The sequence below is a fragment of the Sinocyclocheilus grahami genome, unplaced genomic scaffold (assembly GCF_001515645.1).
Source record: "Sinocyclocheilus grahami isolate Dianchi unplaced genomic scaffold, SAMN03320097.WGS_v1.1 scaffold24.1, whole genome shotgun sequence".
NCBI classification, from domain to species: Eukaryota; Metazoa; Chordata; class Actinopteri; order Cypriniformes; family Cyprinidae; genus Sinocyclocheilus; species Sinocyclocheilus grahami.
This window is the reverse complement of record NW_015505203.1, coordinates 180947-193863: the sequence shown is the minus strand read 5'-3', so window position 1 is coordinate 193863 and position 12917 is coordinate 180947. Positions and strand designations below refer to the sequence as shown.

Here is a 12917-nt window from a genome sequence, read left to right as displayed (position 1 = left end):
TTTTTTTTTCTCATTATTACGAGATACTAAGTCATTATTTCGAGAAAGTTTCTCATTATTACGAGAAACTAAGTCATTATTATGAGAAATAAGTCATTATTTCGAGAAACTAAGTCATTATTACGAGAAAGTTTCTCATTATAACGAGATACTAAGTCATAATTTTGAGAAAGTTTCTCATTATTATGATTTACAGAATTATATATTTTTATTTAGTGGCGGAAACGGGCTTCTAAACTGATCAAAAGTGACATCTATAATGTTACAAAAATCTATTGGTTCAATTAAAAAAAAATGGTTCTTTTAAACTTTCTATTCATCAAAGAACTTTAAAAAATGTCCACAAAAATATTAAGCAGCTCAACCATTTTCCACGTTGATAATAATACGCAATGTTTTTTGAGTACCAAATCAGCACATTTGAAAGATTGCTAAATGATCATGTGTCAAAAAATTCAGCTTTGCCATGACAGGAATAAATTACATTTTTATTTTATTTTTAATAGTAATAATATGTCACAATATTACCTTTTTGTAAATTAATAAATGCAGTGAACATAAAATACTTATTACAAAAGCATAAAAAAAATCGTACTTTTAAACAGTAGCGTATATAACTTATGTCAATAATATTCAGTGGAGTAAAGAAAGAGGGTTAGTTAGAGTGGTCAGGTTTTTTTGACAGTTAAATGAATGTATCATTAAAATGCATAATGTTGGATTACGCAGCTTTTTTTTCTCAGGTCTGTTGGGATTCTTGGGAAGCCCTCAAAGTTTGGCCTCTGGTCTTATCTCACCTCACCTGAGGAGGACACTGTTTCCCGTATCTATATCTTTTAATCAGCGGTACACACCACCACCTCCCCATCTATGTGGGGTGCTTGACAAATGCCCCATCCAGCCTATAACGGCAGATTTCATGTGTCAGACCGGTTTGTCAGAGTCCCTAAACATAAAAAACTTTAGCTGTCAGCTTTTTGTCAAAGTATAGACAATATAACATCAAAGGTATGCCTGTTAACATTGTATGCATAAAATCACAGGTGATGGATTTGTCTTTTTGGAAATAGTAAACCTGAGTATCTTGTTTCACTCTGCCTCTGTTTCACCCCACCTTGCTCTCCCTCGATTTGCTGCTAGACCAGTCTTGCCCGGGGTGTGGTGCACTCATTAGTGTTACCTGTCAATCACTCTTTCATTGCTGCGCAAATGCTTCCTCTATTAACCACATTAACCTGACAGAAATGTACACGTGCTCCATCAAAGCCTGCCACGGCTGCTCAGAACAGTGGGCTTTGACCTGGGGTCTCAACATTTTCTATTTTTATCAAATGCATTGATTATCCCCCCCCCCTACACTGTTAAAAAAAAGTCCTGTAGTTTGTACAGAAAAAACTGCCAGAATAATTGTGTAAAAATACAGTTAAAATGTAAACACATTTATAGAACAACCTGTAAATTTTACAGCATAAAACTGTAATTTATATTCATAAATAAATTACATTTTAAACTGGTAAATCCAACAGCTCTTTTCTGCTGAATTATCAAGGCCATGCTACTACTAAAACCAATTTTGCACTATATACTGATAACCACTATAATAACAAAGGTGAAAAAGATTAAGCCAGATGAAGAATCAAAATTAATCACAAGTAGACTAAAACTAAAATAATGCGATAAACATTAATTGAACAATAGGATGTAACATAAAACCCTAATATACATAACTGATAAAAAAACTATTGAGAAACACAATTATTTAAAACACCAACAAATATGTTTTGAATTCTGGGATGTATACATTTTTTCCCTTTAACTGATAAGATTGCTTTGGTACAGTTAACAGAACAGACCCATTACTGTTTTCCCGTATATAGTAAGGGAACTTACTGTTAACCAATTTACATGTTTTACTGCAGCATGTATTCTTTTAAAGTTTCAATCACTTTACAGTGTTGTGTAAAACTGGCCCTATTAAACGTTTTTAATGGGTTTGCTGAGACTAAGTTGAAGTAATAACTCATTATATTCAGCTTCCTCTTCAGCTTTTTAAAATTCATTACGACGACAAAAAAAAAAAAATGTATAGGGGTATTTCAGTTGCCTTGTCCAAAAAAACTCATTTGACTGTGGACACTGCCAACTATGAGCTAAGCAGACTACTGCTTTGGCCTTATGCCAGTCTTTTGATGTAGATATGTTTTGTTGACAAGCTGGAATCAATGTGTTTCATTTTATTTTCTTCTGAATAAATAAAGCGAAAAATGTATGAGGTACACACCTAAACCAACTTAGAATAGCATCCAAATCTTGATTTTAAAAGATAGCTCAATATACAGGATGTTGATAGATTTGGCAGAAACGTCCCACGCATATGCTGTGCAGATTTGTTGCTTTACCTTGTTTTGTTCTCTTGTCTTTTACTTTTTATAGGCTACTGTTTGTCTGTGCACACAACACAACATATGTTGTGTAAAGTATACACAAACAGATGTTTCTGTTTAAACAGGTTTCATGATATTATTAGCCTATAAAATTACATTTGACATGTGGCAGACACAACATAGACTGTTATCGGATGAGTCTGGCCACCCTCCTGTTATTGCGTGACAGGCAGCGCTCGTCTAGGCTGACTCACACACATGCGTGTATACAGCCCTGGTGGCATTTCAACCAACCGTAGCGGTTGAAAAAAAGGAAGAAAAATGTACGCCCACTCACTCACCTGTGCATACACAACATCTGAGGTAAGTCATCTTACAAGAGAGTGATGGGTCAACACGTTTTGATGTAGGCCTGTGGACAGATTGAAAATCAAATACAAGCATATAGTCTGCTTGAAGAAATAGCTGACTCAAAAATGAAAATGATGACATTATGTACTCACCCTCATGTCAATCAAGCTGTTGTTTTTCTGTGAAACAGAAATGAAAACAAAAACTGAAGAATAACACTGAGAATATTAAGCTTAAGATATTTTAAGACAACCATAATGGCCATAAACAACTCACAATGACAACAAAACAAAATGAGTGTGTGAGACAAAAAGTGTTTTTTTAAATTTAAACTGGCACTGGACAAAAATGTAACTGGTATGAAACACAGGCCTAGCCTACTCTACATATACATTGTATTGCCTTTGCATAATTTAAATGAACTAAAATCAAATAAAACTGTACAGTAAATTTGTCAAGTCATGCCCATAATCACCAGGTTCTTCATATAATCACTTTTTATTTCACCTGTTGGGAAGTGAAGGCTGTGCGTGTGTGCGTGCAGGAGGGGAGCGGCTCCCTCGGAATGCATGTAAATATTACGCACCCCTCAGTTTCCACAGCAACCATTAATCTCGTTTCCGGGTTTATGACTAAAAAGCTGTCAACTGATTTAAAACTTTTATTATTATTATTATTATTAATAATAATAATAAAAACGCGACTTAGCAATTTAATCAGCTAAAAACATACCAAAGATATCGTGTTCATTCAATCAATTCCTTGACATCGAATTCTGGCTTTAATCTTGCAAACTGGCAACCCAACAATTTACCACGGTAACAGTTTGTTGAAGCCTCAGTGGTCGTTGCTAAGTGATTGTGTGTTTCTCAGCGGAGCATCCAGCACCCCCACCCATCTAGACAGCCACAGTCGCCCTCTTAACCCCCCAAACATAGTCACAACAACAAGTCGTCTGATGATACGCCAAACAACGTGGGCTTAGTTTTCTTCCTTTAAACGGTTTTTTTTATTATTATAATGGATATAATGATTTACTTTCTCTAACTTGGGAACACGCCTGAACTGTTATCAGGGTAAATGTAAAGTAGTCTACACGCTCTTCCCCTCCCTTCGCCCTCCGATTAGCCGCAGCGAGCTCTTACATTTTCATGAGAATGACATTAGGAGGTGAGGGGGTTAAACCCGAGGAGAAAACGGGGAGAAACGACGGCAACGCTAATTTTCCGCACAGCGGGAAGCGAGAAAAGAGAACAAAGTGGTCCAAGAGAGCCTCTCCGGATTCAGTGGCTTACTACGCACACCTGCGAGCTCAAAAGCAACGGACAATGTGCCTCCGAAACGGCCAATTACGACCGAGACAACAACCAGTTTTCAATCTGGAGAGAGAGGGTTATTCTGAGGTGGACAGTGAAAGTAGATGATTTCGCACTTAAATCGTTGCTTTCTGTCCGTTTTCTTTATATTTAACCTTCTCCTCAAACTTTTACGACACAAACCTATAATTAAAAAAGTTTTTCTATGTAAATTTAAAGGTGCACTCAGCATTTTTCCTCAGGCTAAAAAGTCTTAAAAGTTTAACAATAGCATAAAATTAATTCTTGATAAATCTTTAAAATAATATGCAGTCACCACATGAAATTAGTAATAAACGTGTGAGGTAGGCAACACTAAGGATTTTGGATAATGCATTTTACGCTTAAGTTGCAAATGAAATACCAATGGTTTTATTTTGCATGAAGCAGGTCACCTATCGGAGGCCACCACGTTAACATCACAAATACTAATTTAGTAAATTTAATCTTGGTGGTTATCATCAGACACTTTCACTCACATTAAATGTACCTTTGCTGACTGCAAACAGTATTCCTTTGTCCACCAATGGGACTAGTAACAAAACTAGTGTCGCATGAAGGTCCAAAAAGACTGCCACAATGGGTACACAATTCCGGTATCATGCAACGTGGAAATTACAAAAACCACTTTAATTCACAGATTTCAAAATAATCAAAACTTGAGACTAGATGTTGTATTGTCATTTATTTTGTAAAAATGGCACTTATAAGAGCCAGAAAAAAAAGAAAAAAAGAAATACACTGTACAAAAGGAATTTACAACCAAAATTAAAACCATTAAAAAGAAATTTTACTGCAAGCTGCAAACTCACTTCAATGGCAATGTAAACTTTTTTCCATTGTGCTTAAATCACCATTTAATTAATCAAAACATTAGTAACTAACTGACCGAGCTTTGTGGCAACATTGAGTCAGACTGACTTACATATCTGACAATGCCTACACACGGTTTATGAGTTCAAAACAAATCTCAAGACCTTGACAGAACTTTGCATTTTGTTGATAAAGGACCAGGTCACTGTGGGGGAAAAAAACAAACAAAAACGTGCCCAAAACGAACATTTCAGTCAAGTCCACTGAACTCACTGGTCAACCATACTGTATGGCAAAAGCAGACTTAATGGCGTGTTAGAATGAATAAGACCAGGTGATGTCTAACCTCCTAGTCTAACGAAGTGCATTGACTGATAGCGAAGATCAGTGCATACGAGTTTGACCCATAAGAGGGAAATGCTAGATGACAAACATTTAGCAATCTGTAAATATGCCTAAAATTGACAATTTACAGGAGTGCAATTTCCTTGTAAGGACTACAAAAAAAAAAAAAAAAAAAAAAAATACACACTGTTTATGAGTTCAAAACAAATCTCAAGACCTTGACAGAACTTTGCATTTTGTTGATAAAGGACCAGGTCACTGTGGGGGAAAAAACAAACAAAAACGTGCCCAAAACGAACATTTCAGTCAAGTCCACTGAACTCACTGGTCAACCATACTGTATGACAAAAGCAGACTTAATGGCGTGTTAGAATGAATAAGACCAGGTGATGTCTAACCTCCTAGTCTAACGAAGTGCATTGACTGATAGCGAAGATCAGTGCATACGAGTTTGACCCATAAGAGGGAAATGCTAGATGACAAACATTTAGCAATCTGTAAATATGCCTAAAATTGACAATTTACAGGAGTGCAATTTCCTTGTAAGGACTACAAAAAAAAAAAAAAAAAAAAAAAAGTTAGTTCACAAACATACGTTCACACTAGTATGGTACATATGAATTTACAGCTATTATTTGAAGTAGGAAAACAAAGCAGATAGTGACTTTCCTCTCCATTACAATTTGGGTAACAGTTTCAAGGACTTCTAATTAGATGAAGCAATGTTACAGCTGATCTATGTCATTTCTTGCTATTCATTTGAAGAAAGCCCTGAGATTGTCCAAAACACTTTACTATAGATCAATACCCAGATTTAAAGAGACACTTAGGTCAACTTCACCCATCACACAGTTATTTCATGTGCTGAGAATCGTGCTAAATTTACACTTCTCAAGGTCACATGGCATGTTCATCACTGGTCATGGCAGTCATTATTGGCTGACCTGTTTTTTGGAGTTCCCAATATGCTGCCCTGTTTTGTACACCAATTCGATTTTGGATCATGATTGCCCACTGCTGCATGAACAACGCATGTTCAAAAAATTGCACTGAGCACAAAAGAACACTAAAAAAAAATCTATTATCTATTTAGGAACAAAGAGGATGGCTGTGCTAGAATATGGAATGGAGAAATGAGCTGACTTAACCTTAACGTCATGAGAAGTTACACCTGGTCAAAATGTGGTAGCTGCAAAAACAGAAAACAAGAGACTGAAACAGCTCAATTTTGTATACAGGTTCAACAGACAACTTCAGATCATTCAAAGCAAGGAGGTAGTAAACAATCAGAAGTGTTCAATAATCCATAAAGTCTATGCATGGCACTACGGTCCCAATAAGGGTCCAACTAATAGGAGTTCAGGGAGCATTCCCTAAACTTCAGATATGAGTGAGGGGAACAGTTCCACCAAGATAGTGCTGCTGGACTCCAGGGTAGACCCTCTGGTTTGAGGTATCGCTGGCATCACCACCTGGAATGTACATGCTAATCATGTCCCTCAGGTCCCCTTGGAAAGCCCCACGGTGGTGGTTTGGTACTCCAGTAGGCGAATGGGATAGGGGTTCTGGTACACCTGGTCAAAATGTGGTAGCTGCAAAGACAGAAAACAAGAGACTGAAACAGCTCAATTTTGTATACAGGTTCAACAGACAACTTCAGATCATTCAAAGCAAGGAGGTAGTAAACAATCAGAAGTGTTCAATAATCCATAAAGTCTATGCATGGCACTACGGTCCCAATAAGGGTCCAACTAATAGGAGTTCAGGGATTCATTCCCTAAACTTCAGATATGAGTGAGGGGAACAGTTCCACCAAGATAGTGCTGCTGGACTCCAGGGTAGACCCTCTGGTTTGAGGTATCGCTGGCATCACCAAATCAGAAGTGTTCAATAATCCATAAAGTCTATGCATGGCACTACGGTCCCAATAAGGGTCCAACTAATAGGAGTTCAGGGAGCATTCCCTAAACTTCAGATATGAGTGAGGGGAACAGTTCCACCAAGATAGTGCTGCTGGACTCCAGGGTAGACCCTCTGGTTTGAGGTATCGCTGGCATCACCACCTGGAATGTACATGCTAATCATGTCCCTCAGGTCCCCTTGGAAAGCCCCACGGTGGTGGTTTGGTACTCCAGTAGGCGAATGGGATAGGGGTTCTGGTTTAACCATAGACATCACTGGACTGGGCTGCTGAGGGCTGCCACTATAGGACATTTGGCTGTGGACAAAAAAGGACAAAATCATCAGGAGATCAGACAGACACCAGTGGCAAGGAGAATCTGTATCTTTCCACACATAAAACGCCTCTGCATTTGTTCCCAATAATGCTGACATGCAGATAACAGGTCTATACAGGTTAAGCCAGCTTAGTTGTGGTGACTTGGAGACAATTTATAGGCAAATAGTAAATGTCAGGATATGATTAAAGTTAATATATATAGGCAAATCATGAATAGCCTAAATGTGCGTTTATAACGATATAAAATCTATAGACACGTGCTGAATAGGTGTGCGGTTTTGAGGATCAAATTAAATGGCAAGTTAATTCAGCACATTAAGCACACAAACCTTAAATTAGAAGAAAAATGCAAACTTTCTTAAACTAAATTAGCACTTTCACAGAGTAGAATTTCTATTAAATATTGTGTTTGATGAAAACATTTAATGAGAACGATGTAAAATTGTTTACAAATGTTTGTTTTTTCCAACACATTATCACAAAGTTACGCATAATAAAATCCGAGCCGGTTAACACGAATTTCTGTGCGCGTTCGCCCCACACAACTCCAGTTTGTCAAGCCACACTACACTTAAGAATAACTAAATGAATACATTCATAAACAAAAACAAACCTGTACGAGCTGGCGCCGTTCATGTAGGTCTGTGCCGGCGGGTACTGGAGAGCTGACAGGTCATATCGGTGCAGTTGTTGCGGGTATCCGAGTGCTTCACCCTGCATTCCCATATAAGCACCGGTGTGACCCCAGCCATAGCCGTCCATTCTCGGGCTCCCGCCTTGTCCATGTGCCACGGCTGAAGACAACAGGTTACCGGCTGCGAGAGGATATTTACCGACTGGGTTGTCCTTCTTCATGAGGGCTTTGGTCTTGCGCCGAGGTTTGTATTTGTAGTCGGGGTATTCCTTCATGTGTACGGCCCGCAACCGTTTGGCCTCATCGATGAACGGCCGCTTCTCGGTGTCCGTTAAACGTTTCCATTCCGCACCGAGGCGTTTGCTTATCTCGGAGTTGTGCATTTTGGGGTTCTCCTGTGCCATCTTCCTCCGCTGACCCCGGGACCACACCATAAACGCATTCATGGGGCGCTTCACTTTGTCCATGGGGTCCCCGCCGGGTGGACAAGAGGTTTTTGATCCGTGATGCGCATTTCCAACCCCGCTGACCGGGGGAGACATCCCTGGACTGTTGTGGTGGGGATGAGGATGACCCGCGGTCTTCAGTTCATGCTCCATCATGCTGTACATCATGCCACAACACACTTTGAGTTTCAATCGCTCAATGCGTAAAGCAGCCAATTAAAAGTGTCCAAGCGAACCTAATCAGGTCAAACAAATCCGGCGCAGGTGAAGTCTCTTTACAGCCGGGATTGTCTGGCCAAATCAAACGCAGCAGTGAGAAAAGAACTGAATCAAAACATTTAGAACAAGTTTTTCAGATAAAATAAAGTAAAAAAAGGGCGCGAAAAGCGTTACAATCACAGCTGTTTGTCTGTCTAAACTCTGTTCAACTCTATCCACAAGCCACTTGTTGAGCCGCAATAGTTTGCAGTCCACGTTGAACCGATTCTATTCCACGTCTGACCAATCAGCGCTCAACGCAAGCCTTTGCTCATTTGCATAACAATTGTAGGGGTGTGGTATTTTACGCAGCAGATCACTTGCTGCAAGAGGTTTGCATCGGGGCTTATTTTGTTGTTTAAGATACTAATGATCTCTTTCTAGTAATGATTACATATTTCAGAAGATATGCGCATGAAACATTTTATTACACTTTAAAATGATCAAACTTTTAAAAGATAATGTTGTGATATTTTGGACCTGCTTTCTTTGAATAACTTTCTATGACTTCATTAGTTTCACTTTACACCTTTACACTTTCTGTGTCTTCTATTGTTAGTTCTTAAGCCTGTCACCCTGGGGTCATGGGAAAAAGACTGACCTGAGACATTTTTGGGTGAAAGCAGTGCAGTGCAAAACAAGGTGTTAAAAGTGTATTATTTTAAACTATCATTAATAATACACGATTATAAAATAAAATAATAGGTGTATTATTGTCTTATTAGTTATTACATACAGTGTAAATTGTGCTTTTGAGTGTTTTTAGTAATTGTGTTTAAATCTTGTGTGAGCTTTGTTTGTTTTCTGGGTAAATTTATGTGACCTTTTTATGGTACACACAATATATAATTAGATGGGCTATTGTTTTCAAGTCTTCATACAGCAATGTGCAATTACTGCCTTTTGATGACAATTTTTGACGTGACTTTCTGTGTGGGATTTTCAGTGTTTGTAATTGCTTGAGAAAAGGTGTGGGTGCAAAGCTTTACGTTGCTTCTTTCTCTTTTTTGTAGACACAGGTGCGAGTGCTTGTGAGTTTGCAGGTGCTTTGTGAACCATGTGAGCGGCCTCTGTTCGTGACTGACAGTTACGCCTTTATGCCAATCAAACCACAAATTGTGGGGCTTCATTCTTATATAGCCATATCCAAAAACAAAAACATTTTGGACAAACAGAAAACCTCTTATGGAGAGTGTCCAACTCGTTCTGCCATCCTCTTTCTTTGTCCCACTTGGTTTGTGACAGCACCAAGACAGCTCAGAGAGTTTCACAGAAATGTTAAGTGTAGCCCCTACTCACAAACACAGGTCGTTCAAAGCCCTCATGTTTGCATACACATGTGCTTCACATGCCTTTCCATGACCATTGTATTGCTTTTTAAAACCAGTGTTTTTATGGGTTTGAATATGTATGCCCAAAACAAGTTACAACACAGTTGTTTTTCCTAAGCGCACACAAAAGATAACCACCCATTCAGCTGGGCTCTAAGCTGCTCAAACACTGCTACCTGAATCAACCCGTAAGGGAGAATCAACATGAGTTCTCTGACTGAACTAAATAAATACTGCGTCTAGACTGTTTTTGCTTATTTGGTCTTCTGTTGTGTTTGTGCGTGCAATTCTTTCCTGAATTGTACATTTTAAAATGAAATAATCTTTAGTTTTCTAATGTATAAGCAACTGTTTTCAATTACTATAATTCACATGTTTATGGATGCAGTGTTTAAAATATGAATTTAGCTTTTTTTTAATGAAAGTTAAAATGTATTCAATCAATTATATATTGTTTACATAAATTATAACTTTAGTGTCATTATTTTTTTTTATAATTTCTGAAATATCAATTATAAATTCAATTTTAAACAATTAATTTGTATAATCTGTTATATTTAATAAATTCTATTTTAATTTTTTAATATAAATTATAACTTTAACACCATTTTTTATAATTTCTGGAATATAAATGATAAATTCCCAAAAACGTTGATGATCAGAAAATTCCAAGAACGTTTATTCATTAGAATAAGAAAGTAATTTCATTAGAATCAAAAGACAGTCTTGATTAAATATTTTAACACTTTCTTGATTTGACTAACTTTACTGAGAAGTTTTTATTTTTATTAAATTTTTTTGTAAATAGTCAATTTAATCATCATCCCTTGCAACAACACGGTTTGAATGGTTAATCTTTTTGCAAATAAAAGTCAAAAAATTAACAGAGATATTTAAAAATGTTTAATAACATTCTATTAATAAGGGTTTTATAGTTTTTGTTGTTGCTGTTGTAGTTTTAACAATGTTTGGACTCAAGCATTCAAAATATCCTTTTAAATTATATTATATTATAGTGTATTAATACCTTTTTTGAGTTGTTTTAATCTGTGAACAATGAAAATCTAAACGCTATGTAATTCATTGAGGTAAATATGACATTTTGATTTGAATTAGGAAACCCAATAGAGTAAAAGAACAATAAATTAAGTGGCCTTAAAATGAAGAGACTGCGTTCACATTAAATTACAATGGCCTGAAGAAAGGAGGACGGATGAGGAAAAGCTTGAGGAGAAGGGAGAATGGCAAAGATAAAGAAGAAAAGAGAGACTGAGAGGGGAAGAGGGCAACTTGGAGAGAGTGCATTTTGTCCCTGAGTCCTCCCTGACAGACCGAGTGAATGGGGCCTCTATTCTCTCCCTTCTTATGTAAATGGAGGCTTCAGTCTCCTAGCCATCCGTCACTGCACATAAAGACCCTGGCAGGCCCTTTACGAGCCTCCTGCTCGCATAATCCCTGAGCCCACAATCATGCGCCCAGCAGGGGGTGGGAGGGGGAAGTGGCGGAGGGGGGGTGGGGGTTACCATGCAGACAGTGAAAGTGTTCGGCGGGCCACCTACACTGAGCACACATAATCAAAATATTTCTCAAAAGGTGTATAGCCCTCGGGCTCGGAGAGGTTGTTATGCCTCCGACGGAGGGCTGTGATTGGAGAAAGAATGTCGGAAAAGAAGACTGTGGGTATAAAAGGGCAGGAAAGAGAGGGGATTGGTACAAAGAATTGAATGAAGGGGATGTGGGACAGGGGTACACGATGCGGGAATTAACATAGTGTTTGCGTGATGGACAGGTGAATGAGGGCCCACGCATTATGTCAGGGGATGTTGGTGGAGAGATCTCGCTGAAGTGATCAAAAGTTGCAGCCGTGGAATTGTAATGACACAGGCCTTCTGAGAGTTCGGATAACTATTGGCTCGCATACAGTGGGTACGGAAAGTATTCAGACCCCCTTAAATTTTTCACTCTTTGTTATATTGCAGCCATTTGCTAAAATCATTTAAGTTAATTTTTTTCCTCATTAATGTACACACAGCACCCCATATTGACAGAAAAACACAGAATTGTTGACATTTTTGCAGATTTATTAAAAAAGAAAAACTGAAATATCACATGGTCCTAAGTATTCAGACCCTTTGCTCAGTATTTAGTAGAAGCACCCTTTTGATCTAATACAGCCATGAGTCTTTTTGGGAAAGATGCAACAAGTTTTTCACACCTGGATTTGGGGATCCTCTGCCATTCCTCCTTGCAGATCCTCTCCAGTTCTGTCAGGTTGGATGGTAAACGTTGGTGGACAGCCATTTTTAGGTCTCTCCAGAGATGCTCAATTGGGTTTAAGTCAGGGCTCTGGCTGGGCCATTCAAGAACAGTCACAGAGTTGTTGTGAAGCCACTCCTTCGTTATTTTAGCTGTGTGCTTAGGGTCATTGTCTTGTTGGAAGGTAAACCTTCGGCCCAGTCTGAGGTCCTGAGCACTCTGGAGAAGGTTTTCGTCCAGGATATCCCTGTACTTGACCGCATACATCTTTCCATCGATTGCAACCAGTCATCCAGTCCCTGCAGCTGAAAAACACCCCCACAGCATGATGCTGCCACCACCATGCTTCACTGTTGGGACTGTATTGGACAGGTGATGAGCAGTGCCTGGTTTTCTCCACACATACCGCTTAGAAAAAACGCTTAAGGCCAAAAAGTTCTATCTTGGACTCATCAGACCAGAGAATCTTATTTCTCACCATCCTGGAGTCCTTCAGGTGTTTTTT

At 38.4% G+C, this 12917-nt stretch overlaps 1 protein-coding gene and 1 long non-coding RNA gene across 2 annotated transcripts in view; both read right to left on the bottom strand.

Annotated features, from left to right (window-relative positions):
* The window catches only part of LOC107561773 (uncharacterized), a 5767-nt gene extending 2910 nt beyond the window's left edge, over nt 1-2857 (bottom strand). The window contains exon 1 of the long non-coding RNA XR_001605906.1: nt 2726-2857. This is a non-coding gene — a long non-coding RNA (uncharacterized lncRNA). The remainder of the gene's footprint in view (nt 1-2725) is intronic.
* A 4274-nt stretch (nt 2858-7131) lies between these two features.
* LOC107561748 (transcription factor Sox-19b) lies at nt 7132-9027 on the bottom strand. Its single transcript, XM_016246226.1, has 2 exons — nt 8101-9027; nt 7132-7466 (listed from the first exon to the last, which is right to left on the bottom strand). The coding sequence occupies exons 1-2, from the start codon at nt 8733-8735 to the stop codon at nt 7220-7222; spliced, it is 882 nt and encodes a 293-aa protein (XP_016101712.1). The 5' UTR covers nt 8736-9027; the 3' UTR covers nt 7132-7219.
* Between the last annotated feature and the right edge of the window lie 3890 nt (nt 9028-12917).

Bases quoted from the DNA above. Each gene is read 5' to 3' on its own strand.
- LOC107561748 (XM_016246226.1), bottom strand. From the start codon at position 8,735: ATGATGTACAGCATGATGGAGCATGAACTGAAGACCGCGGGTCATCCT. The intron at 7,467-8,100 runs GTTTGTTTTTGT...TTTTGTCCACAG, and splicing joins AACGGCGCCAGCTCGTACAG to CCAAATGTCCTATAGTGGCA.